The sequence below is a fragment of the Boeremia exigua genome (genome assembly GCF_020726555.1).
Source record: "Boeremia exigua strain MPI-SDFR-AT-0100 chromosome Unknown C7974scaffold_1, whole genome shotgun sequence".
Taxonomy (NCBI): Eukaryota; Fungi; Ascomycota; class Dothideomycetes; order Pleosporales; family Didymellaceae; genus Boeremia; species Boeremia exigua.
In genome coordinates, this window is record NW_025763518.1 from 641,018 (window position 1) to 664,295 (window position 23,278).

Here is a 23,278-nt window from a genome sequence, read left to right on the forward strand (position 1 = left end):
ATTTTGAGTGAACCTTCAAGCTCCTATGAATATAGTGTACAGCGGCGAGGGCCTGGTTGCGCCTAGCACATGGAGAGTCAAGGCTATTTTGGTATAACACGCCAAACATAGAGAGATCAAGGCTAACCACTCGTCCAACAACCAGGAAATTCTGGCGCGAAATGCTCCCACGCATGAAATTCCGCAACCCCTCCATCCCCATGACCGTGTCACGCCACATAGACCCTCAAGGTCCATCCACCGCCTCAGCGCCACCCTCCGCAACCCAAACCACACTAGTCCCCGACGCCTCTCGCCCCACACACTCCATCGACATCCGCATGATGCAACACTCCAAGATCCGAGAGGAACTATTGAAGGCCGTCTGTCGAGGTGCCGTTTCGAGGATGCTGTTGTACGCCTTTCCGTTTTCGGTGCACGTACAGCCTCACCAACTAAGCCCACAACAGATCATTGAAACAGATGACAAAATTTAAAGAGGACACCAATTCCCAGAAGCTTTACTTCACTAAGATTGTTGTTATCCGTCAACTAGCTGCCCACCAAGAGAGCACCATCGCCATATCTGACACACGCATCCGACGCACATTCAGACGAATTGCCCCATTCTCAACTTCAGAAGCCCAAGATCAATCAGAAATATATCTGGAGGGAATATTCCCCTGAGATTGATTTCTCAAAGTCTCCAGTTGCTTCATGAGAAGAGCAAAATCTGTTTCCACGTCTCCATATCCATTTGAGTTCTCATACATGCCTTCACCTTCGTCTTCAGCTCTACCTTGGTCTTCGTCTTCCTGTTCCTCACTGTGTTTGTCACCATTTTCGTCTTTGATCCTATATTCGCAATGAAGTGAGGAGATCCGCTGATCGGTCTTACTGTGACGAACCGCCATGTGAGGATCGTAACTGGCGTTGCCGAAGGCGTCAGGTTCTGGCACGTCCACTTCACTGGTCTCATCTTCTGATCTGATCATGACACTGGAATCAAGTCGCCTTGATGTATAAGAGCGTATGAGCTCATACACACGCATGTATCCGCTCCTTGCTGCCCACCACAGTGGTGTTCGTCCATGGATGTCTCTGGCATCAACGTCGATCTTGCCAGAAAACAGCAGTCTCCGTACGGTCTCTGCGTACCCAAGGCATATTGGACGTGAAATTGGTGTGCAGGCAACGTCCATCGTGGATCTTACGCCAATCTCATCCCCATCCTCATAAGCGTCTAGCATCTCTTGTGCCAATGCTCTGTTCTTACTCTGTGTTGCTCTCATGGCAATATAGAGTAGCTGAAGTTTTGATCGATCTGACTTGTCGTTCCATTGCTGCTGGTAATTTTGGTTGATCAATAGCTGGAATACTGCCATGTCTCCTGTCATCATCACGTGTGATATCAATGTGTATCCCATCGCATTGCGAGTCAAGGCCGATGCCCTGCCAGTGACAAGTAACATGTCCACTACTGTAAGTTGCCTCCTGCTTACTGCCAACCACAGGAGTGGAGAGAAATCCCATGGACCGCTCTCTTCCTGTGCGTCGAGCAGCATCTCAACGACACATACGTGGCCTTCTATTGCAGCCAAGTGCACCGGTGTGTATCCATTGGTATCGGTCGCTTCGTAATCAACTTCTTGTGAAGCCATGAATAGCACTACGATGTCGATGTGGCCGTTCCACGCTGCCATGTGTAAAGGAGAGCGTTTGTGCTTGTCGCGTATATTGAGGTCTACGTCATCCTCGGCAAGGAGTAGCTCTGCCATGATGATTTGGCCAGTGCACGCCGCTACATGCAATGGTGAAACCCCGTCCCTGTCTGTTGCGTTGATTTCGGTATTCTCTGTGGCCAGCAGCAGCTCAAATATACCCAGGTGTTCTCTTCCAGCTGCCATTAGAAGGGGACTCACTCCCTGCTCGTCTTTTGCGTTGACGTTGACCTGTTCATTAGATAAAAGCATGTCGACAATAGACATATTGCCGTTCCAAACTGCCATCAACAAGGGCGAACATCCGGTCTCGTCTCCTGCATTGACGTTTATGTGATCTGCAGCTAGCAAGAGCTCGACTATATCACTGTAGCCATACCAGGCTGCAATCAACAATGTAGAGACCCCGGTACTGTTGCGCCAATTGATGTCGATCAGACCTGTAGCCAACAATAGCTTGACCACGGATGTGTGGCCTCTCCAAGCTGCTATAAGCAATGGTGACGTCCATGTGTTATCATGTGCATCGGCGTTGATATCCTTTGCAGTAAGCAACATTTGAACAAGTGTGTCGTTTCCATTTGCTGCAGCATGCCACAAGATGGAACGGTATCGTTCGTCTCTCGCGTCGAGGTCGAGCTGACCGTCGATGAGAATGCGTTCAGTGATCATACTGTAATCACGGTCCGCCAATTCTAAGCTTGCTGGGACCCAAAAGGTGCCGAACTTCAGGAGATAGTCGCTCAGAATTCTACTTCTAGGTAGAAATTTGCCTCTTTCAATGAGCAGCTTCACTAGGTCGAATCGCCCACTCTCGACAGCTACACGGAGTACTGTGCGTCCCTGAATATCTGCTAGGTTAACCGCAGAAGGTTCGTAGTCGAGCAACGATCGGATAATTCCCTCAGAACCTTGTTGCACTGCTATCAAAAGGGGGCACTCCCAAGCCCGATTACAGTACAATGCCGAGGCACCATATGAGATCAGTAGATTGACCATAGCCTGTTGGCCGTTTCTTGAAGCAAGGTGGAGCGCATCATCCCAATTAGTATCGTCGTTGGAAGATACATCATAACCAATGTCTCGTTCGTATTCTCTCGGCCGGAGGGTATCGGCGCGACTCTGGAGTAGCGCACGAAGAACATGCTCTGATGACTTTGTCTTCACTGCGTAGTATACGCTTCCTTTGAGACTGACACGTCTTGCGACTAGGCTTGCAATAAGTGTTGTGTCATTGCTATCGATTGCGTGAATCAGTAATGACCGTTCTCGGCCCCGGATGTCAACACCTGCATCGATGAGTTTGGAGATCACCGTACCGGCTTTTGCGATCAGCGCAAGGTCTAGGGCTGTTTCACCATCCGCATTTCCTACGTTAATGCCTACTTTTGGAGATGACTTCGGCTTCGGGAATCGGACTTTGTTGACCCGCTTTCCCTGGTGTTTCTTGCGAGCTTGTTTTGGGACAGACTCTTTACTGTCGCGATGCTTTTTGCGGCCCTTCCTATATCTCGAGAGGTGATCGAGCAGAAGTACAGCTATATCATAATGCCCTGACAATACAGCGATATGTAAGGGTGTGTTCCCATCAGCATCTCCAGCATGCAGAGCGGTTTGGTCGTTGGTCAGGGACGCAGCAATTGTGTTTTTCAAGCCCAGAGCAACCCAAACATGAGTCTTTGACGATCCTGCAAACGGCCAGCCTATAGGGATGTTGTTGTTGTTGTTGCTGTTAGAATCGAAGATTGACCATAGCGTGACGAGACTTCGTATCGTCTCAGATAGACGTGTCCGGTCGAGTGTTGAAAGTGGGTCTGGCTGAATAATACCTGCTTGATCCGCCTTGTGTATATGTTCGAACAGATACCGTACTGCGTATGGGACGAGAGGGAAGTTGGAACACAAGGTGCCTCTTGGTAGACCGGAACCTTCCAGCACTTCGGGCAGGGTCAGGTACTGGAAACACGACGTCGATATTAGGACGTGGCCTGCGCCTATCTGATTCTGTTGAGCGTCGAACAGATATTTGTCCAGTAAGAACTCCGCCACAGATTGGTGGATGAGTTGCGCTTCGCGATCGGAATCCTCTCCACCTTGCTCATATTGTTCCCAAACTTCGCGACTATGAAACTTAATAAGACCCTTGGAAACGTGCTTCACGTGTCGCTCGAAGTCCGTCAGAGTATCAGACCAGCTTTCGCGGAGTCTAAGCCCAGCGATAGAAGTGTAGCTCGTATGTTGATCGGTTGCGAGGGCCTCACGAAGCTCCTGTACAGACAGAGGCCGCTCAGAAAACAAGACCCAGCGAAATAGCTTGGCTGTTTGGAGTCTCTCATCGTGAGAACCAGCATCTAGTATCGTAGCATACAATTCGCTGAGGGTCAGTGGGCAGGACGTTAGCTCTTTCTGGAGATGCTCGACTTTGGTCCCTGAGATATTTCTGTTGATTATCGTTTCGGTGACCAAAAATGCCCATTGAAATCCGCCTTGGGCTTTCATGAGAATCTCATCCTCAATTTGTCGGCGTTTCGACTTTGATTGAATTGATTTCAGGCGTTGTCGAACGTAGTATTGGATATCGTTGCGATTCCTGTCTTCCACAGAGATTGCTGCAGCCGTATCAAGACCAAGGACTGGATAATGACGAGAAGACAAACAGAACCTTACATGTGTCTGCTGCTCCTCAATTTTTTGCGAGAGTTCACTGAAATAAGCCAGCAAGCTTCTGGCTGACTCTTCGCCGCACTCATCTAGTGCGTCTATGAATATTGTGACTGGCGTGTGGCCAGTACTGCTTGTGAGAGTTCTCGTCAGCGTATCTTGAAGTTCCTGACAGCTCCAGACCCATCTGTTAGCTAGGTAACCCCCAAACCTTCTCTCACGATCTTCGAAGATAGTAGTGAGTTCAGCAAGGTGCATTGGATAGCTGCACAGCAGCGAGTTTAATAGAGACCGGAAAATGCCCAATGGCGTATGTTGCAGCTCCGTTCCCTGGCCATGGACAAAGAACGCGATGACTAGGTCATTAGGCGCTGCGGTCTGCATGCGTTTGAAGGCATATTTCATCAGGACAGACTTTCCAGCACCGGGGTTGCCCTTGATCCAGAAGAGGCCTCTCGGACTATCTCTCCATGCTTTGTACTGGGCATCATTGAAGAGCCAGTCACAGGTTTCCCTAGCAGTGAAATATATCGTTGTGCCTATGCTCTTGCTCGAGGAAAGAGAGTGACCGTAAGCACTCTGAACTTGATCAGTAGTTTGCCAGGTGGCTGGGAGAGAGTACCAACCAAGTTCTTGGTCTGTGAAAGCATGATGCACCGAAGTAGAGGGATGAGATAACTTCTCATCTCGAATTGACTCTTCAATGCCCTTCCGGAGCCGCTTGAAGGCATTCTCCTGTCCCTCGCCGTACAGCAAAGGCATGTAGATACCGAATATACCCAGAAGTGAATATGCTTTGTCCTCGCTGCGCGTAGTACGGCGCTGCTTTGACCAAGACAGCCTCTCTCCAACTTCAAAGGTGTCTAACGACAACCCGGCAAGCGCAGGAATAGGTACGCCCGTGATTTCGTGAATCAATTGCCTTAGTTCGGACCTCTCACCCAGATATTGACCATCGCAAGAGAAAAATTCTACGCTGCGAGGCGCAAGTAGCTCTTGAAGAGTCCATCCTCGAGTAAACCACCTACTTCTCCGGAAGGCTGCGTCCCACGATGACGACGATGTTGCTGCAAGGGTGAACACATCCGTCAGGTAAACGTAGCACTTGATAGCATTTCGGTACCAACGATACATTGAGTTGATCGCATCCTGAAGCTCGACAGGATCTTCTTTTCTTATGCAACAGGTGTCTACCCAACAATAGCGCAACCCGTCGAGTCTAGCCTGCTCTGCGCAGAACCGGAGCTTGCGGTATCCAGTCTTATCCTTGTTTACCCGCTTCGTCAAGTCGTGGAAAGTCACCTCCTGATCTTCCTCCCAAGTATGGGAAAGGATGGCATATGATGGAACTTTCACATCGTCGCCGATCAAGTCCTTGGTCAGGACAAATTCGCCATCATCGCCAAGTTCTAAAAGCCGCATCCTGTCACAGGACGTTATATCTCAGCGCCTGCCGCTTTAAGATGGAGATCGATTGCGCACCGATGGCGCTCACTTGGTTGATAAAAAGTTGGACACGTTGTGCGATCCTCGTCGAGTACAAGGGCATCTGTATGGAAACTGCTCGAAAAAATCACAGGTGGGGAGAACTTGAGCGAGGTATGTTTTTGTCAACAGCAGACAATGTGGAAGAAAGAGCGTAAGAGTGTACAACGGGATCGAGGCTGTAATCTCACATCTAGGCGGAGCAGCTGAGCGTCAAGGCTGTTTGGTTGGCCATACATAGAGGCCGAGGCCACGCTACCCGGGGTCTTGGGGGGCTAAGCCCCAAGTACCCCGCCAGGTTCAGCTTTTGTCGCAGAATCGAGCATCTAACCGCGATCGGGCGGCTCGATTATGTAACCACAAATCGAGCACCTGGAGCTGTGTGGGAGGCTCGGACCTACAGAGGCTGATTTACCGACATGGAGCTGCTCAAGCTGTGGCAGGAGCTTGATTAGACGAGGTCACGTGATCCACATAATTTTCCTTTGTATTTAACATGAGTACTGTCCTGTAGTATATAGAATTAGTGGTCCATCTAATAGATCACCTGAATATAGGCTTACCTGCTCGATCACAGCTTTTCACTGCAGACTCAGGCCTGCCTAAGCTGCAGGGAAGGGCAACTAAAGCAAAGTATTTATTCTCTTTATATACTACCTATTTAAATATATTACACTCTTAACGTTACCTACTAGTAGAAAGAAAGGCCTTCTAGTTACCTTATATAGTAGCTACTTGTTATTCTATAAGAGGGACATCGCGCTGCGCCGGTTGCCAAGCCGACTTTGTTCAGGCTGTGTTATTGATACTTGTTGAACCGGCTGCATATGCATGGCGTTCTCGTCGGGGCCTAGCTGCGTTAAACCGTACAGGGAATAACTCATCGAATGATAACCAAGCAGACATATTCTGTGATCACACTGCAGATACTTTGAATCACTAACAAACACCTACTCCCACATACGACCATAGGACGTTGAAAACAAGGCTTCCCGTTCGCTCAGCCCTATTTAAGCAACGTACCGGTGGATTAGTACTCAGGTGGGTGACCACTGGGGAATCCCCACTGTTGTATGTATTTTTGAGTTTTTTGCCCTCGGAGATGGGTGAGGATAGTGGTGGAGCGCTGTTCGGGCAAGTTTCCCTAACATTGTTGGGGGATGGAGACGTTAAACAAAACTATGTATGTAGACAGCAGACCACCAGCATGGACGAATTTTTGTTTTGATTGCTGCTGTGCACTGTGTCGAGATACATGTGCTGTCTGATCTCTGGTGTTGCCTAACGAACCTGCCTGGATATGTTGGAGGTGCTCACGGTCAAAAAGAAGATCATCAAGTGATTAAGCCGATTAGTCTGGAACAAACAAGTCACTTGAGTGCGACAGGAGGGTTTAAAGACTGGGACACGAAGTCCGGATCTGCGAAATAGCATCTATGAACCGACCTTCGCGATGGACGTCGTTCTGCTGTTGCTGTGCACATGTTCCAAACACTGCCTATGTAAACACCTTACTGTTCCATTTTCCAGCTTGCCACCATATGACCAAACCTTGACCATAGCACAGCGATAAGCCAATGAAGTTCACTGATGACTGGTCGAGGCATGAATCGTGGAGACAGTTTCTAGTTACGCATGGCATCTCGCACTCCAAAAATAAGATCACGTTTTCCATTCGCTGACCACATGTAACCATTGCCCAATTCCCTACAACCCCTTCACTGAGAGAGAATACTTTTGATCTCCGCATCTTCCTCCTCCATCTCTGCCAATTTCTTCCCTGGCAGCCTGACTGCGCGATCAAGCGCCACAGGCAAACCTCTGTGTCTTCCTCTCAACATGGTCAAAATCATAATGATCTTACTTCCTGTATACATGCCACCACTGAAACTGTACGCTTGATCCGGCAACCCGATACTAATTCCAATGGTCGTGTAGCCACTCACAATCTCAAACAAGATGGTGAAGACGCTGTATGTGCGCGGGTCTTCGATGGAGTGGTGTGTCTCGATGAGTGTGATGAGGAAGAGCGCGAGGGCGATCCACCATACGTCGTGCGAAAGCTGGCCTCGGACTTGTTGGCTGATGAGAGAGGGAGGGTGGGTAGGTGGGTATGAGGAGAGCGAGTGGATGGACGTTGCGCGGTTGAAGTCCATGGTTTTCGATCGCTTCAGCGGTGCATGCCCGGACGGTATAGGAGCGACACCGACGCCCTGGAAGGCCGTCATGCGATGCTGGAGTTGGCGGCCGACAAAGGCAGTGCCGCGACGGCCGACTTGACCCAGAGACTTTATGGGCGCAAGGCGCGTCTTCTTTTGCTCGTTTTCAGCAGTAGGCAACGACGGTATCGCAGCGTCGACATCGAAGAGTGAGCTGGACGCCGAATGTAGCTGTTCTGGCTCAGCTTCGTCGCCCTCGTAGATACCCAGAGATCTCTCCTCATATACGTTGGTCTTGCGCATAGTGATGATGTGTGGATACGCTGCGGTGTAGAAGACGACCAGCCACAAAACTTGAACGTCAAAATACATCCCTGCGGGCGAGACGATAGCATAGCCTCCAGTCGGGATCGAAAAACCTTCGAAGAGGGAGATGAAAATGCGTTGACCGATGGGAAAGGCCTCCAGGGTCGGGTTCCCAATACTGAGGACGAGGATTAGAACCCAGTCTACCACTACAAACGTCATGAAGGTCGCGATGAACAACCAGGTGTCCCGTGAAGGGAACATGCTGGTGTATACGCGTCGCGGAAACTTGAGGATGAAGTCAAAACCTTCTTTCCATACACCGTATTCCTTGTCTTTAGAGAAAAGATCAAGAAGTGTGGACATGCTCCAGATCAGGAAGCGCACAACGACGGGGAAAGAGGCAGGTCCGGCGAGCGACAATATCGTTACGATAACGAGGACGTAGTAAGAGGACTGAAAGGGTATGAAGCCTGCATCTAGCAGTGTAAACCCAGCGTTGCTGTACGCAGAGATGGCGAGGAAGATGCCAGCCCACCAAGGATTTTGCGCATTGACAGCGCAAGCTTCCCTTTCGTAGACGGACATATATGCCCCTAGTGCAATACCACCGAAGAACTGCCAGAGTATGAAGTAGGCTGGAACGAACATGGAGAGGAACTTGAGCGCGCGGTACTCGACACCGCCCAGGTACTCTCGTTGGTCTGACGACAGATTGAAGAACTGCCCATTCCGACCAATGTTGCTCTTCTGCTCTTTGACGAAGGTCTGTACGTTGAAGCTGTCGTCTAGCTTGGACTCCTCAGCCAGTGAGCGGCGACGCTTCGATACGCTCTGTTGGCTGTGTACTTGGTAGATCGAGTGTCCCGTCGTCGCTGACATGGGCCTTTCGTGAGATATACGCTCGTGTATGGGATCCAGAAAACCGATGTGCTGTGGCGGGCTCTTCTCTCTTGAAAGAGGTGAGATGGGCGAAAGCCCCGTGTGGGCCTGGACTTCTGTGATCGGTGTTCTGGGCGGTATATCTTCCGCGCGTCCCTCTGCAGGCGTCACGACCTTCGTCAATCCTCTCGTCTTGATTCCCGCCTTGCCCTTCCCAAATGACCCCATGACTGGTAATCCAAACATTGCTCCCGTCATGCCGACCACAGCCCCAACATCTCCCTTTCGCGCATTCCGCCTCTCCTTCTCAGCCTCCACAATATCCTCAAACCTCTTCTCAAATATGTGTTTCCTGAACGCAACCGTGAAGTAGCTGACCAGCACCTGACTTCCCATCATCATCAAAACCGCAAGCTCCACTTGTTGAAACGTAGTGAGTTGACTAACGTTCACTGAATTGAGTCCGGAAGCAGTCATTGCGCTCACGCACATAAACATACAATCCCACCATCCGATGCTTTTTGATGGGTTCGACGCGCCCCAGAAAATCAACGTGCCCACAAGTGAAACGCCGATGAAATACGCATAGTGGACCGTGATGAAGTTCACTGGCGGAACGTACGGCTTCACTGCCTCAACAATGTTGCGGATCCGAGGATGATTCGCCTCGAAAGCTTCCCACCGGTCTTTAAGTCGATCCATGGTTGTGCGGTTGTAGTGAACAGCTCCAGAGTAAGGTCGAGTTATCGAGGTAGCATGTCGCTGCGCACTGGACTGCTTGTGAGAGTCGCACTGTAGATAGTAAGAAGCAAATCAATGTTTGAACAAGAGAATTTGTATGAACAATGCGCAATGCGCAATAAAGAGCGAAAGAGAGGATCAAAGTCTGTTGAACTGGTGTTGAAAGCTGGAGAAAAGAACGTGGATTGACATTTGTGGCTGAAGGCGGGTGTGCTGGCGAGCGCGTTGGCCCGATAAAGGGATGACAGGGTCTAGGGTGGCGCGGACGGTGCCGCGACGCGATACCGCACCAAAGGCCCGCTCCGGGCCCGCCACAGAAATGAGGCTGTAGAACCACATACCAATCATTTTGTTGCAGGATACATTAGTGGAGTGTTCTATGAGCCAGTGCGATTATCCTTCTCTATACAGCTTATCTATATAATATAGCAGTGCAGCTATAAGTCGTGTTACTCGTGTAAGCATAAGATAAGAAGCTGGAGGCACCCATAGGAGGGTAGCACGCCGGGCTGATACAGTGTGCCGGCGTGGCATGCATCTAGTAAGTCAAAGCTCTAGGGGAGTAGTGTAGCTGTTCTGGATGCATATCCGTGAGCTATCAGCTGAAGGGCTACCCATCCTATATAATATAACGCACAAGCTTCTATTAAACTATACGATACTTAGAGGCATTCAAGGGCCTGAGGACCCGTCGTAGGGATGTGGGGCCGAACAGCTAGCCAACCGCTTTTTGATACCCGACCCAGCTCGGATTGCCGGTAGTTGGCTCACGTTAACGAACACGCTGGATCAAACCCGCAGCATGCTTCAATTTGTAAGTGACCTGAATTAGTAGCGTATACTGACATAGCCTTAGGGTCTCGGAAACGATGCCAACCGCCTTCCCGGTTCTAGAAACCGAGCCGCCAAATAAGCTAAGCTCTATCTAGGCTAACTCACTCTTTCCTCAACCTAAGAATCTGCCAGCTACGCTGCGCGAAGAGATCCATACCCTATGGTTATGAGAGTCTCTCCACTCTTGGCCCAGATTCACGCTACAACAGCACGCATTGCCTAGCCTGGTGGGGAAGGTCACGCCAATTCAACAGCGTCCGTTGTTGCCCCGTGCAATTTCTGTCGAGCAGCGCACCACGTGCACGCAGTGAGACTTCATCCTAGCGACTTCCACATGACAGAGGTAGGGATTTATGGGCCACTGCGGGGCCTTGAGTCTTGCCTCTCCGCGGGTCTCCATGACGTACTGTGTAAAGCATACTTCAACCGCGGACGTCGGGAATCACGCGAGGCTTTAGATTTAGGTAGGGATTGATCTCCACTACATGGGTGGGTAAGGGTATAGTAATCCTGCATCCTACCGAACAACGCACCGAAGATTCTACCGTTCCAGAATAGGACAGATGAACTCATAACTAAGCCATAGAAGTGTTCCGCGGTATTGTTCAAGTCTTCCCCAGGTCTTAGCCCCGCGATTTGTCCCCATATTCCCCACCACACTTCACCATGGTTGCACGGAGCTGTAGCTGTGTCCGGCCTAACCGGAACGTTTCTCCAATAGGGAAACACCAGAGTACCTCATTAAGCACACAAGGCTTGCATCTCACCGTCCGCTCAGTACTTCTCTCTTGATCTATCGAGAAAGCATCCCGATCATGTCATGGTAGGAGACACACGTTATTGACAAACGTCGATCCAACGCCTAGCATCGGAACAGAACATATAAAAGTGTAGCCTCGTACACGCTTGATCACCACCTCAGCTCGGTCTTCTCACCTTCAGTTCCCGGTAAAAGTCTCTCGTCTACCTCTTCGGTTGCTCCTATAGTTCCGTAATGGCCTCCAGTATTGGTCGCGCCATGGTCTTGGGGCTAGCTGCCATACAGGCCGTGGCTGGACAATCATACAACGAGCCCTACCGTCCTCAGTACCACTTCACCCCTGCCAAAAACTGGATGAACGATCCCAATGGGCTATTGTACTACAAGGGCGTCTATCATTTGTTCTATCAATACAATCCAGGAGGCGACACTTGGGGAGCAATGTCTTGGGGCCATGCGACCAGCAACGATTTGACGCACTGGAAGGAACAGCCAGTTGCTCTGCAGGCCCGCGGCTTCCCTGATAACATCACTGAGATGTTCTTCTCCGGCTCTGCAGTGGCCGATGTCAAGAACACAAGCGGCTTTGGAAAAGGCAAGCAGGTACCGTTGGTTGCCATGTACACATCCTATGTAAGTATACAATATGCCTCGTCTTGACCATGCTGATTCCCTCTTCTCGTAGTATCCCGTGACGCAGACGTTGCCAAGCGGGAAGACGGTTCAGGAAGGCACGCAGGCACAATCAATTGCCTATAGTCTGGACGAAGGCAAGACATGGACCACAGATGATGCTCATAACCCAGTCATCCCTCTCCCACCTCCCCAGTACGCGGACCAATTCAAAGACTTCCGTGATCCTTACGTATTCTGGCATGACGACACCAACAAGTGGGTCTCTGTGATGACTCTGTCCGCTCTTCACAAGCTGCTGATCTACACCTCGTCCAACCTCAAAGACTGGACTCTGGTGAGTGAATTCGGCCCAGTCAACGCCGTCGGTGGCGTTTGGGAGTGCCCCAGCATCTTTCCGCTCAAGGTCGATGGTCAGAAGAAGAACACCAAGTGGGTTGCCCAGATTGGTCTCAACCCTGGTGGTCCTCCTGGTACGATCGGTTCGGGTACCCAGTACGTCGTGGGCAGCTTTGATGGAAAGAAGTTCACGGCAGACGCCAATAGCATCTACCCCGCCCCAACCGCTCCAAGCGACAGCGTGTTCTTTCAGGACTTTGAAGGCGACGGCACCTTTGCTCAGTTGGGCTGGAACGCTACAGGAGATCTTGCCAGTGCTAGCCCAGCAGCTGGAGCCATTGGTGGACAGCAGACGGTTACTGGCTATCGCGGAAACCGCTTTGTGAACACCTTTATCAACGGCGACGCCACTACTGGAACACTCACATCGCCAACTTTCAAGATCTCCCTCAAATACATCAACTTCCTCATAGGTGGTGGGTACAACCCAGGTAAGACTGCTATCAACCTGAAGATCAACAGCCAAATCGTGCGCACTGCTACCGGTCAGAACGCCGAAGCCCTCACATGGAGTGGATGGGACGTCAGTGCCTACGTCGGCCAAAATGCCAACATCGAAATCGTTGACTCCCTCACCGGCGGCTGGGGCCATATCAATGTCGATGCCATTTCCTTCTCGAACACGCAGGCCTCCGCTCAAAAAGCCAACTGGGTAGATTACGGCCCGGATTTTTATGCAGCTATCCCGTACAATGGACTTCCAGAGGACGAGCGAATCGACATTGCCTGGATGAACAACTGGCAATACGGCAACCTCATACCCACCAGCCCCTGGCGCAGCGCCATGTCGATTCCCCGCAAGCTGTCTCTCAAAACCGTCGGGGGAAAAGCCACCCTGATACAAGAACCAGCAGCGAAACTTGCTCAATCCAGCCAGTTCTCCCGTTCTTGGGGCAGGCTGCCCGAGGGCAACACCACGCTCGGTTTCTCCGGCAAGGCTCTCGACATCACGCTTTCCTTTTCCGACCGCTCCCCCGCAGCTTCAAAAGCACCGCAAGTCGGCATCGTGGTCCGCGCCTCATCCGATTTCTCCCAGCAGACCCGCGTCGGATACGACTTCACTACCAAGCAAGTCTCCGTCGACAGGTCCAGGTCCGGCACCGTTGACTTCGAGGCTACATTTGCATCTACCTTCTACGCACCGCTTGCTGCTGGCAAAGATGGCAAGGTTAACCTGCGTATCCTCGTCGATTGGTCGTCGGTCGAGGTCTTCGGCGGCGACGGTGAGGTTGCTCTGACGGCCCAGATTTTCCTCGATGACGGCGCGGTCAGTGCCCAGTTGTACTCGATTGATGGGGATACGAGGAACGTTGCTGTCAGCGCGAGGAGTCTCGAGTCGACTTGGGTTTAGAGAGTAGTGGTGTGATTAGACGGGAGGAATAGTTGACAGGCTTGACGCAAATGTGTCTTCACGCAAATGTGTCTTCATTCTAAATGGATTTGTTATCTGATTCCGACACCCTCCTTTATCAGCTCGAGCAGGCTTACCAGTACTCCATTGGCAGCGGTCGTTGTACAGCTTCGTGCTCCCTATAGACTGCTGAAGCTCAACGTCTCTATGGCGGATATCAAAGTCGCAGATCCATCTGAACACATCTCAATCTTTCTGTTCTCTTGCAGAGACAAGACCCTCGATAGTACTGCATCGTTTCTCGCAGCTTTCCACGCGCTTGGCAAGATTCTCCAGATCGCGTCGAGGTGACGCGGAAATGGCTGTATGTGTTGCTGTGAAGAGCAACGAGCTTATATAGAGAAAATGCGAGGAGTCTTCACACAAGTTACGCGTAATGCAGCCCCAAAAACCCTTGGAGATTTCCAAGCAGAATAATGGCTGCTTTGTACACGTCTACGATATGGTATCGGACGTCCAGGAAGGCTGAGAGGAATTCGGGTATCCGTAGCGATGCATGAGGGCGCGGGATCCCCTGTGGCACTACACCTATTCGCTGTTCAAGATCGCTTAGGCACCAGGCTGATGATAGAAGAATGCTCGCAGCCTGATTGTGCTCCGCGGACGTCACGAACGGCAGACTTGCTCTGGTTGGTGGCGCGCGCTGTGTTCGCTCAGCCCTGCCGTCATCACTCATGGGCTATCGAAAGAGCCAGGATATGCGAGACGTGGGATTGTACACCGATCAAAGACGGCGGACAGTGGATCGACGATGTGGACACTACGGGCTGGGGAGAGAGTTAATGGGATAAACGGATTATTGTCTCGTTATCGTACTCGTATCAACACCGCAGTGCTGTGCAGCGAGCGCCATGCAATGCCCCAACGCCATCCTGCGCCACGCCATGCGAAACCATACAACACCCGATCTTCTCGATGCGAAGCCACGCGAACCGCCGCAAAACGCCCAATACAACACCGAGTACCATGCACACCCCCAACCGCCAAACGCCGTCCGAGAAATACACCCCCCTCACACCCCCACATCCCCAACCCTCAACCACCCCTCCCCAACCGCCAACAGCACCAACCCCTTCACCCCCCCATCCCTCAACCCGCCCTCCCCATCCCCCCTGCCCAACGCAACCGGACACAGCATCTCCCCGACCCGCACCAGCACCTTATGCAACTTAACCGCCTTCTTCTTGACCCTGGCCGCGGCCCCCGGGATGTCTGCGTCGGCGCCCATATCGACGCCCGCCATTACGTCGTCGGGAGACTGGCGCGCGGGCTCGTAGCCCTCGAGGTGGGCGAGCAGTTTGTGCAGCAGGAAGTGCGCCCAGACGAGGTTCGTGAGCGGGTGGTGGGCGCGCCAGATATTCGTGTCTTGTGGGGGTGTGCGGGAAGGCTGCGGGGTCTCTGGGATCTCGCCGAAGCGGATGTGTGTGTTTTTGCGCGGGGAGCGGCGCGGGGTCGCGGGGGGCGAGGCGGGGTCTTGGGCGCGCGGGGGGGAGGGCGCGGATTGCAGCGGGTTGTTGTAGAGTGCGGCGCCGCGCATGTAGCGGTAGATTTCGTACTGGTATTCTTCCGAGGCGTCGCCTTCGAAGAGGGCGGGGTCTTTGTTGAGGTCGAGGTATGCGACTTCGTGGCCTGTGAAGGCGGGTTTTTGGGGGGTGGAGGTGAGTGTGGAGGGGGAGGAGGGCGGGGCGACGATGTCGGCGCGGGACAGGGTGTAGTCGATGACTGTGGTTTCGAAGCCGGTGAAGCCGAAGCGGCGGCGCAGGGGGTCTTTGATGGTGGGCTGCATGATATTGTTGTGTGGCCGGGAAGAGCGGACGCAGATGTTGCCCATGTGCAGGTCCCGGTGTTCGAATTGACAGGCTTCTTCGGCCTTTGCAATGCTCAAGCAGACACCCCAGAAGACATCCCAGATCTCCCAAATTGTTCCCAGCCCCTCAGCCTCCATGAGCTTTTCGCAGTCCATGCCAGCGTCCTGCATTTCTACGACGGCCCAAAGCTGCGTGTCCTCATAGCTGGTTTTCTTGCTTGGATCAGGGAAGCAGCTTTTCTTGCCGCGGGGCCTTGCTTTGTTCCATGACTTCCATGCATTGCAGAACGATGTCGAGGGTCGGCCCTGGAGAATGGCAAGATCGCGGAAGTTTGTAAACCCAGGGATGTAATTCAAATTCTGCAGGAGTTTGACCTCGGACAAAATATCAGCGACATGCGATTTGTAGACGTCCTTCTCTTCTCTTTCCTCAAGCTCCTTTGCTATCTGGCCATCCATATCTCTGAACGCGCGCTCTGCCCTCTGGCATGGCAAAAGTGCTTTTGGTGGAGTCTTCAAGGCGACCACCTTCAGTACCGACTCTTCATTGAGACCTGTTGTAGCGGATATAGCCGACAAGCGGTAAACCTCAGAGAACGAGGCCTCTGCAATCTTGGTAATCTTGAAGAGTGGCTCCAGCTCTGCAGACCATTGTTCAAACGTCGTGACCCTCCTCGTGTCGCTGTACGGCAGTAACGGCGCAACGTATTGCGTGTATATATCGTCTCGCTCTGGAGTAGGCTCTGGCGTAGGCAATTGCGCTTTCTTCTTGGATGTGGTAGGTCTCGACCTCTTCTTCTTCGGTTTTGCGATCGGCGTCTGCGGGGGTGTGCTTGGTATTGTGGATTCTTGCGGTCGGGCCAATTCTTTTGTGTCTCCCTTCTGCGCTTTCTCCCCACATCTCGCATCCTTCTTCGGCACTGTGTTTGCATCGCAGACCTCAAGAGCCTTCCTGGACCTGCCCTCAGTCTTCTGAACAGCGGCCTCCTCAGGCCTACTCTCTATCGCTAGTCCACCAAGTTGTGCCTCCAGTGCTGCCAGCTCATCCTGTATCCCTTGTTCGGTTATCTTCGGCGGCGGCTTCGATTCCTTGGGTTTGTCTTTCGATTCGTGCTTTGCCTTTGTGAACAGCGCGTCTTTTTCGGGAGATAGAAGCGTCGAGTAGCTGGTAGAGACGGGACGTGCGGCAGTCTTCCTGCCGTACACGATCTTCGGAGGCATGGCGCGGGACGAGCGAGAGTCTTGAAGTCTGCTGGAGCTGTGGTTCGTGGCTTGCGCCAGGGTCTGTTTGAGAAATGCCGTTTCAGGGACACTAGCCGAGGTTGACCCAGCAACCTCACCCACAGCATGACGTCGCTATCTACCGAGTATGAACACGCTCGCCGTAACGATGTAAATCAACAACCAAATAAGTTCCATTATCATGACCGCTAATCTGACATGGTATCTCTTCGAACATGCCTCGGAGCCTCTGCACGCCCATAATCTCCATGATTTACACCAGCTCACGCTCAGCTATGCGTACTATACAAAATCAAAGAAGTAGATGTGAAATGTGAACTCCCGTCTCGTTGCGGCGCACCTAAACTGTCGGGCACCGATCTGTCGCACAAGATGCACGGCGTCTGGCGTGACTAACCGGATCCACGCCCCGGTGCTTTGGACCAGGACGACTATCTCGCCGTTACGGGCAGGGGATCGAGACGGATGCGGTTCCAGGCTTGGATAGGGCTACAGCCGCCTCGCCTGCGACCCTTGCGGGACAAACGGCGCCTGGTACAGCGATTATTACTGCTATGTAGGCGGCTCCTAGCTCTTGTTGGTCTCGAGAGCTTTGTGCGCAGGGCCGTTCGCCGCCTGCCAGAAGTCGAGACTGGCAATGATGTCGTTGCCCAGTTCATCCTCGTAGGCATACAGGATCTGTGTATACGTTAGTATGCCGTCCTTGACTGTAGAAGCAACTTTACGAACCTCTCGTGTGGATGAGTGCAGCCACCTGATGTTCTTCGCCGTAACGATATGAACCAGGCCACCACTCTCCATGTGACGAATTTCGATGAAGCTGGGCTCGAAAGCAAGTATGTATGGGTTGAAGATTGCGAAAGACAGCGGATTGCCTTCCCATGTAATCTTCCAGTCCGGTCTCGCGCGCCACCCGTTGCGGTTGACAAAGAAGGAGTAGTCCGAGTAACAGAGGAGGAACTCGCCTCCCATGCGTTCGATGTGGATGGGTCTGATGTTTTCCTTGCGAACGACGAAGTCGAGGGACGTGTCGGCCTGGTCCAGCAACGACTGTGTCTCCAGTGTTTCGAGGCTGACGACTTCGAATCCACGAGCACAACCAACGCAGAGCTTCGAGCGCAGGAAGTGAATCGAAGACGATTCGGTAGGGATGTAGAATTCCTTGTACGGCTTGAGTTGATCCTGTCCCTGGGCAAGCATTTTGGCGAATCCAGACTTCCTAGCCTTGTTGGCCATGTTCTCCTTGGGCTCGAAGACCTTGATCGTCGTTGAAAGCGCCGAGGTCTTGACAGAAGCGACAAGCTGTTGGCCCATGCATACACCAGACTTGAAGAAGTTGGCATGGCAGATCTTCTTAGGACGCTTCGCGGCGGCTTGAGATTCGTCACCCTCGAGTGCTTCAGTCGAGTATGAGTACAAAGTCTTGTCAGCCAGAATGAGCAGAATTTGATGTTGCTCCAGAACGTCGATTTGCGTGACACCCTTGGAATCCAAAACTCGTCTAGGGCGCATCGAGGCATCCTTTGGCTTGCGGTCGACGATGTAAACACCGGCATCTGTACCGAGAGCCAGCTTACGGCCACCATCTGTACAAGCGTTAGACAATTCATACTGCTTGTCGAGCGTGACTTACCAAGAGGAACAGCGCAGGTGACTCTGATCGCTGCTGAGAAGAAGCCTTCGTTGATGATGGACTTTGTGAAGATGTTGCTGCGCTCTCTCAACGTCCGCTGCTGCGCTTCGATGTGCTCCATCCATTTCTGCTGGGATATGGCGGTACTGGCATAGAGCGTCATGTCCCAGCCGCCCTTTCCAAGATGTTTGAAGGTAATTGGGTAACCCTGCTGCTTGTTTGCATCCGCCCTCGGTGCAGCTGCCTGAATGGCCTTGGCACCCGCACCCATCAACGTTGCTCCCGATGGCCTCTTTGGTATGCCAAGTCGAGGAATGATCTCATCCATTTGGGTGATGACTAGTAGCTCAAGGGGGATCGGCTTCTTGTACACCTTCTGTTCGTCTCGCTTGTTCACTGTCTTTGTACGGACAAGCAAGATGGCATGATCAAAGAGGTAACATGTGATGTCGCCAATCGTCTCGGTGGGTGTCTTCTTCAGTGAGCCCTTGAACACTAGTTGACGATTTTCGTCAGTCAGCTTCAAGTCAACGTATTCTCCCGGACGGAACTTCAGATCCTTGTTCAGCTGCATCAAGTTGAAGTGGTTCTCCGCCTTTCCGGACTCGACGTTGACCTTTGAAAGTGTCTCCTTGATCAACTTGATCACCTTCGGTAGATCTTCCTTGTCAGGATTATCGTCGGCAGTAGCCTTGAGAATAGCTTCCAGCAACAGCGGGTATCTTGCTAATCTGGTTGTGGGTTTTGTGAGATATCCGTTGAGCTCGAGCTTTCTTGATTCCTTCATACGCTCGACTTCATCCACAAACTTTGCAAACGCAGCATTTGTGCGCTTCTCGTGCTCGAATTCGTACTTGCCGAACAATTGGTTGGATCCATACTTGATGAACGGAATGAAGTGAGGGACGTATTCCATGAAGATATCTCCCACGTTTCGGACAACAGGCTCTTTCTGCTGACGTCTGGTGAGGGATTCTGCCAGGCGAGAGTTGACCATGTAGACCTCCTGGCAGTTGCTGAACACCGTGCGCACGAACTTTTCCCGGCGGTGCTCTGGGATGGGTGAGGTTGCAGGATTTCTGAGGGGCTTCATCCAGAAGTCACGGAGGTATTCCAGATCCTTAACGAAGTCTCGTTCGGTGTACATCAACTCGGATATGACTTCCTGGCGCTTCTTCTCCTTGTCCGAGACGCTGTCGGCGACGTCCTTGGGGACGGTGTTGATCCAGAGCTTCTGCTCTTCGTCGTTTGTATCCTCGTGTAAACTGGCGCGGGACTCTTCTCGCTTGAGACCGGGCTGGATACGCATGTTGAGGCGGGCCTGCTGCTCGAGACGGCGGGGACAGGCGATTGAGTAGCACAGGCGGTCCCGCGTGCAGGTTGGGGAATAGCACTCAGTGAGGAGAGTGAAGACACCATTGACATCGGCCTGCTCCTCCATCATAGTCTCGCGGAACTGGTAGATCTCGTTCGTCGAGTCACGTAACCTGTGCGCATACGTCACGTCGTGGAAGAACTTCTGCGCGTCTAGGGACCTTCCAAGAAGCAGGGCGAGATTTCGATCGGTAGTCTTGATGATGAATGCAATGAGATCCACGGCATCGGCTCCAGTGAAGGCGCTCTGATAGACGAGACCATCCTTCTCTTTCTCTGAAATCTGCACCCTATCTTTGAAGGTGGTTGCCACGCGTGACAACAGCGCAGGGTAGACAAGAGGAGCTCGTCGCGCCCGTGACTCTGGAGCCGCGGGGACTATAGTCCCAGCACCAGAAGCCCTGTTGCTGCTGGTCACCGTGGCAGTAGAGCTGGGGCGAGTCATGGACGAAGACATGGTCTCTGTACGCTCAGATGAAGACGGTGCGATGGACGGTGCTATGGTGGAAGCCATGGACATGGTACGCATCTGCGGTATGCTGCCCTGGCTTGTGTTCCTGGTCTTTGTCCCCGGGCCCATGCTTGTTGGGGAGGAAAATGGAGGGGATGCGTGGTCTCCGGGAGCGGCGTCTTGCCCACCTGACTCCCGTCGACGGCCTGGAATGACCCTGCCGCTCATCATGGTCTGCTGCGGTCCGAAGTCACTCTCGCCGCCGGTTCGATACGAGGTCATGGACATGGTTCGCTCGTCCGGACGCTCGGGGACCACACGGCCTTGAGCGGTCGTCCTGGCCATGTGGTTCATGTACGGCTGCTGGCGGAAGGTGTTTGCCGGCGACTGGTAGTTAGAGCCGGGGCCGGGGGCGTTGAACTGGGGCCGCGGGCCGGTCGCCAGGGACTGGGAGCGGTACGGGTCGTTGTTCAGGGCCGGGGCGCCGGGACCTGGGAAGCGCGGCGGCATGGGGCGGTTGAACGGCAGCTGGCCAGGCGGCGAGGGGCGCGTGTCGAAGCGCTGCGGCTGGCCGTATGGCTGGCGCTCGGGGCGCAGAGGCTGCGGCAGGTACTGCGGTTGTGGCTGGCGCTGCTGGGGCATGCCCTGGCCCTGGGCGAAGCGGGGGTCTTGCTGATAGCCGTTGGGCGGGTGCATGGGGCGGGAGTGGTTCGGCGGCGGCTGGTCGTGGCTCTGCGGGCGCGGGTCGTAGCTGGAGTGCACGCGCTGCTCGTGGCCGGCGGGCGGGCGGCGCTCGAAGCCGTTGGCGGGCTGGCGCAGGGGCATGCGCTGCATCATGTCGGCCGTCTGGCTCGACATGGTGGCCGCCCGGTCGGACACGCGGGCGTGCGACTGCGAGGTCATCGTCTGCGAGCGGCCGGCCGGGCGGTCAGAGCCGAAGATGCTGCTGAAGGCCAGATCGCGTGCACCGCCGGGGGGCTGGCCGTACTGGCCGCCCTGCTGGTTCCCGTAGTTGGCCATTACGCTCTTCAGTCCGCGGTGGTGCTGCTAGGGGCTGCGGCACATTCGCACGCGCCAGCGAAGATTTGAGGGCGGGCGGCGCGGGCGGACGCCGGGGCGAGCAACGCTGGGCTGGGGGCTCTGGGCTGCGGCGGCGCGGGGGTGCTGGGCGCGGGCTGCTGGGGATGCGGTGCGCGGGCGCTGGCGCTGGCGGCAGGACAGCGAAGTCGCTGTTGAGGGCGAGGGTGCGGGCGGGTTCGTGCTGCTGTCCCGGCTCGGCGGCGGGGGCTGGCGGCGCCTGTGGGAGCAATGCAGAGCGGGCGGAGGCTGGAGCGGCGCCGGGCGGGTGCAGCGGGTGCAGAGCGGTGCGGCTGCGGTGCGGCTGCGTCTGCAGTGTGGAAGCTCGTCGAGGCGTCTGGTGTGCAGTCGCCCGTCACTGGCGGACTGGCGGGCGGTCACGTGTTCGACGTCGTCAAGTCGTCGACCCCCATCGCCCGTCGACGCCGCAACCCAACACCCGCCCGCCCTCCGCATCACGCCGTCGCTGCCACACTCGCACCATGTCGGGCCAGATCGACAACCTCGCGCCCAGCTTCGCGCCGTTCTTCGGCATGGTGAGTGCTCGCGCGCCTATGACTTCATCTGCTAACAGCCTCCAGAGCGGCATCTTCTTCGCAGTGAGTGGCCCGCCCGCCAGTTGAGGACTAACGAACGAACCACGCGCAGATGACCTTTGGATGTACGAGCCCCGCCCAGCACGACGCGATGAAGCTAACGGGAGCAGGCATGGGAGCTGCCTATGGCACAGCCAAAGCCGGTGTGGGCATTGCTGGTATTGGAACATACAGGCCCGACCTGATCATGAAGGTGCGCGCACCAGAGTCGAGCGCTGCAGCTCGTGCTGACCCTCTGCCAGTCGCTCATCCCCATCGTCATGTCCGGTATCTTGGCTGTCTACGCCCTCGTCATCTCGGTCCTGATCGCCAGCGACATCAAGCCCCCGCCTGAGAAGGAGTACTCGCTGTTTGCCGGCTTTATGCACATGGGCGCCGGCTTGTCTGTCGGCCTGTCCGGCCTGGCTGCCGGCTACGCAATTGGCATTGTTGGAGACGCCGTACGTGCACTGGCAAGACTACGGGCTATAGCTGACAAGAACAGGGTGTGCGTGCGTTCATGCGTCAGTCGAGGATCTTTGTTGGAATGGTCCTCATTCTGATTTTCGCCGAAGTCTTGGGTCTCTACGGGTATGTATTGTGTGGAATATGAGCAAGCGTCTCGCGCTAATATGGACGTGCAGTCTCATTGTCGCCCTCATCATGAACACTCGCGCCAGTGGCTGAGCTAGGCCGTGGCAATGGCGTCGTCATGTACGAATACTCGGTGTAGAAGAAACATTTGCATGCACATATCAGGCGTTAGGAGCAAGCGTTCAGTGGGGTCAGTCTTTAGAGCTTGAAGAGGCGGGTCCAGCGTAGAGGACGTGTAAATTGGCAGCACTGCAATCAAGTATGACTTGGATGGAATGCACGATTTTGGATATTTATTGTGAACGATGGAACAATCGCAATCACGTGCTGTAGTTGATGACCGGCTTGATCGACTACTGTGTACTGCTAGTCGTCAATCGGTGCTCAATCGACAGCCGTCAGCCCTGCCCTACGTACCTACCAACCTGCCAGCTTGAGTAAGCGCGGCAGGACGCGAGGGATGCTGGCAGCGATGGCTCGGCTTGATGACTCGGGCTGAAACGGCGTCGTGAATCACGTAGAGGCTGAATTAAATAGGCCAGTCCACGTGCTGG

At 53.7% G+C, this 23,278-nt stretch overlaps 7 protein-coding genes across 7 annotated transcripts; 3 read left to right on the plus strand and 4 right to left on the minus strand.

Annotated features, from left to right (window-relative positions):
- The first annotated feature begins 5 nt into the window (after positions 1-5).
- Positions 6-553, plus strand: C7974DRAFT_3884 (uncharacterized protein). Its single transcript, XM_046141278.1, has 2 exons — positions 6-394; positions 440-553. The coding sequence occupies exons 1-2, from the start codon at positions 162-164 to the stop codon at positions 474-476; spliced, it is 270 nt and encodes an 89-aa protein (XP_046002457.1). The 5' UTR covers positions 6-161; the 3' UTR covers positions 477-553.
- C7974DRAFT_3865 (ankyrin repeat-containing domain protein) lies at positions 450-5,442 on the minus strand. The gene is made up of 2 exons (XM_046141066.1): positions 4,988-5,442; positions 450-4,940 (listed from the first exon to the last, which is right to left on the minus strand). Exons 1-2 carry the CDS (start codon positions 5,090-5,092, stop codon positions 630-632), a joined length of 4,416 nt encoding a protein of 1,471 aa, XP_046002458.1. The 5' UTR covers positions 5,093-5,442; the 3' UTR covers positions 450-629.
- A 1,734-nt stretch (positions 5,443-7,176) lies between these two features.
- C7974DRAFT_3898 (cation transport protein-domain-containing protein) lies at positions 7,177-9,983 on the minus strand. Its single transcript, XM_046141407.1, has one exon. It carries the CDS (start codon positions 9,893-9,895, stop codon positions 7,565-7,567), a length of 2,331 nt encoding a protein of 776 aa, XP_046002459.1. The 5' UTR covers positions 9,896-9,983; the 3' UTR covers positions 7,177-7,564.
- Positions 9,984-11,552: 1,569 nt separating this feature from the next.
- On the plus strand, positions 11,553-14,125 carry C7974DRAFT_3902 (exoinulinase InuD). Its single transcript, XM_046141453.1, has 2 exons — positions 11,553-12,161; positions 12,214-14,125. The coding sequence occupies exons 1-2, from the start codon at positions 11,763-11,765 to the stop codon at positions 13,909-13,911; spliced, it is 2,097 nt and encodes a 698-aa protein (XP_046002460.1). The 5' UTR covers positions 11,553-11,762; the 3' UTR covers positions 13,912-14,125.
- Positions 14,126-14,983: 858 nt separating this feature from the next.
- On the minus strand, positions 14,984-17,048 carry C7974DRAFT_438691 (uncharacterized protein; the record flags this gene model as incomplete). The annotated part of the gene is made up of 1 exon (XM_046145263.1): positions 14,984-17,048. The coding sequence occupies exon 1, from the start codon at positions 16,997-16,999 to the stop codon at positions 14,984-14,986; it is 2,016 nt and encodes a 671-aa protein (XP_046002461.1). The 5' UTR covers positions 17,000-17,048.
- Positions 17,049-17,587: 539 nt separating this feature from the next.
- On the minus strand, positions 17,588-21,498 carry C7974DRAFT_300311 (Rho1 guanine nucleotide exchange factor 1; the record flags this gene model as incomplete). The annotated part of the gene is made up of 3 exons (XM_046137790.1): positions 17,588-17,698; positions 17,750-18,606; positions 18,654-21,498. The coding sequence occupies 3 exons, from the start codon at positions 21,496-21,498 to the stop codon at positions 17,588-17,590; spliced, it is 3,813 nt and encodes a 1,270-aa protein (XP_046002462.1).
- Positions 21,499-21,925: 427 nt separating this feature from the next.
- Positions 21,926-23,242, plus strand: C7974DRAFT_382069 (vacuolar ATP synthase-like protein 16 kDa proteolipid subunit). The gene is made up of 8 exons (XM_046140644.1): positions 21,926-22,091; positions 22,137-22,154; positions 22,204-22,216; positions 22,262-22,344; positions 22,394-22,591; positions 22,636-22,721; positions 22,775-23,087; positions 23,142-23,242. The coding sequence occupies exons 1-7, from the start codon at positions 22,038-22,040 to the stop codon at positions 22,815-22,817; spliced, it is 495 nt and encodes a 164-aa protein (XP_046002463.1). The 5' UTR covers positions 21,926-22,037; the 3' UTR covers positions 22,818-23,087; positions 23,142-23,242.
- The last annotated feature ends 36 nt before the right edge of the window (positions 23,243-23,278 follow it).

Excerpts from the sequence above, each read along its gene's own strand:
- C7974DRAFT_3884 (XM_046141278.1), top strand. The coding sequence starts at position 162 with ATGCTCCCACGCATGAAATTCCGCAACCCCTCCATCCCCATGACCGTG. Across the intron at positions 395-439 it reads GCCGTTTCGAGGATGCTGTT|CCCACAACAGATCATTGAAA; the intron begins GTACGCCTTTCC and ends TCACCAACTAAG.
- C7974DRAFT_3898 (XM_046141407.1), bottom strand. The coding sequence starts at position 9,895 with ATGGATCGACTTAAAGACCGGTGGGAAGCTTTCGAGGCGAATCATCCT.
- C7974DRAFT_3865 (XM_046141066.1), bottom strand. The coding sequence starts at position 5,092 with ATGCCTTCAAGCGGCTCCGGAAGGGCATTGAAGAGTCAATTCGAGATG. Across the intron at positions 4,941-4,987 it reads TTTCACAGACCAAGAACTTG|AGTGCTTACGGTCACTCTCT; the intron begins GTTGGTACTCTC and ends GATCAAGTTCAG.
- C7974DRAFT_3902 (XM_046141453.1), top strand. The coding sequence starts at position 11,763 with ATGGCCTCCAGTATTGGTCGCGCCATGGTCTTGGGGCTAGCTGCCATA. Across the intron at positions 12,162-12,213 it reads TTGCCATGTACACATCCTAT|TATCCCGTGACGCAGACGTT; the intron begins GTAAGTATACAA and ends CTCTTCTCGTAG.
- C7974DRAFT_382069 (XM_046140644.1), top strand. The coding sequence starts at position 22,038 with ATGTCGGGCCAGATCGACAACCTCGCGCCCAGCTTCGCGCCGTTCTTC. Across the intron at positions 22,592-22,635 it reads TTGGCATTGTTGGAGACGCC|GGTGTGCGTGCGTTCATGCG; the intron begins GTACGTGCACTG and ends TGACAAGAACAG. Across the intron at positions 22,722-22,774 it reads GAAGTCTTGGGTCTCTACGG|TCTCATTGTCGCCCTCATCA; the intron begins GTATGTATTGTG and ends ATGGACGTGCAG.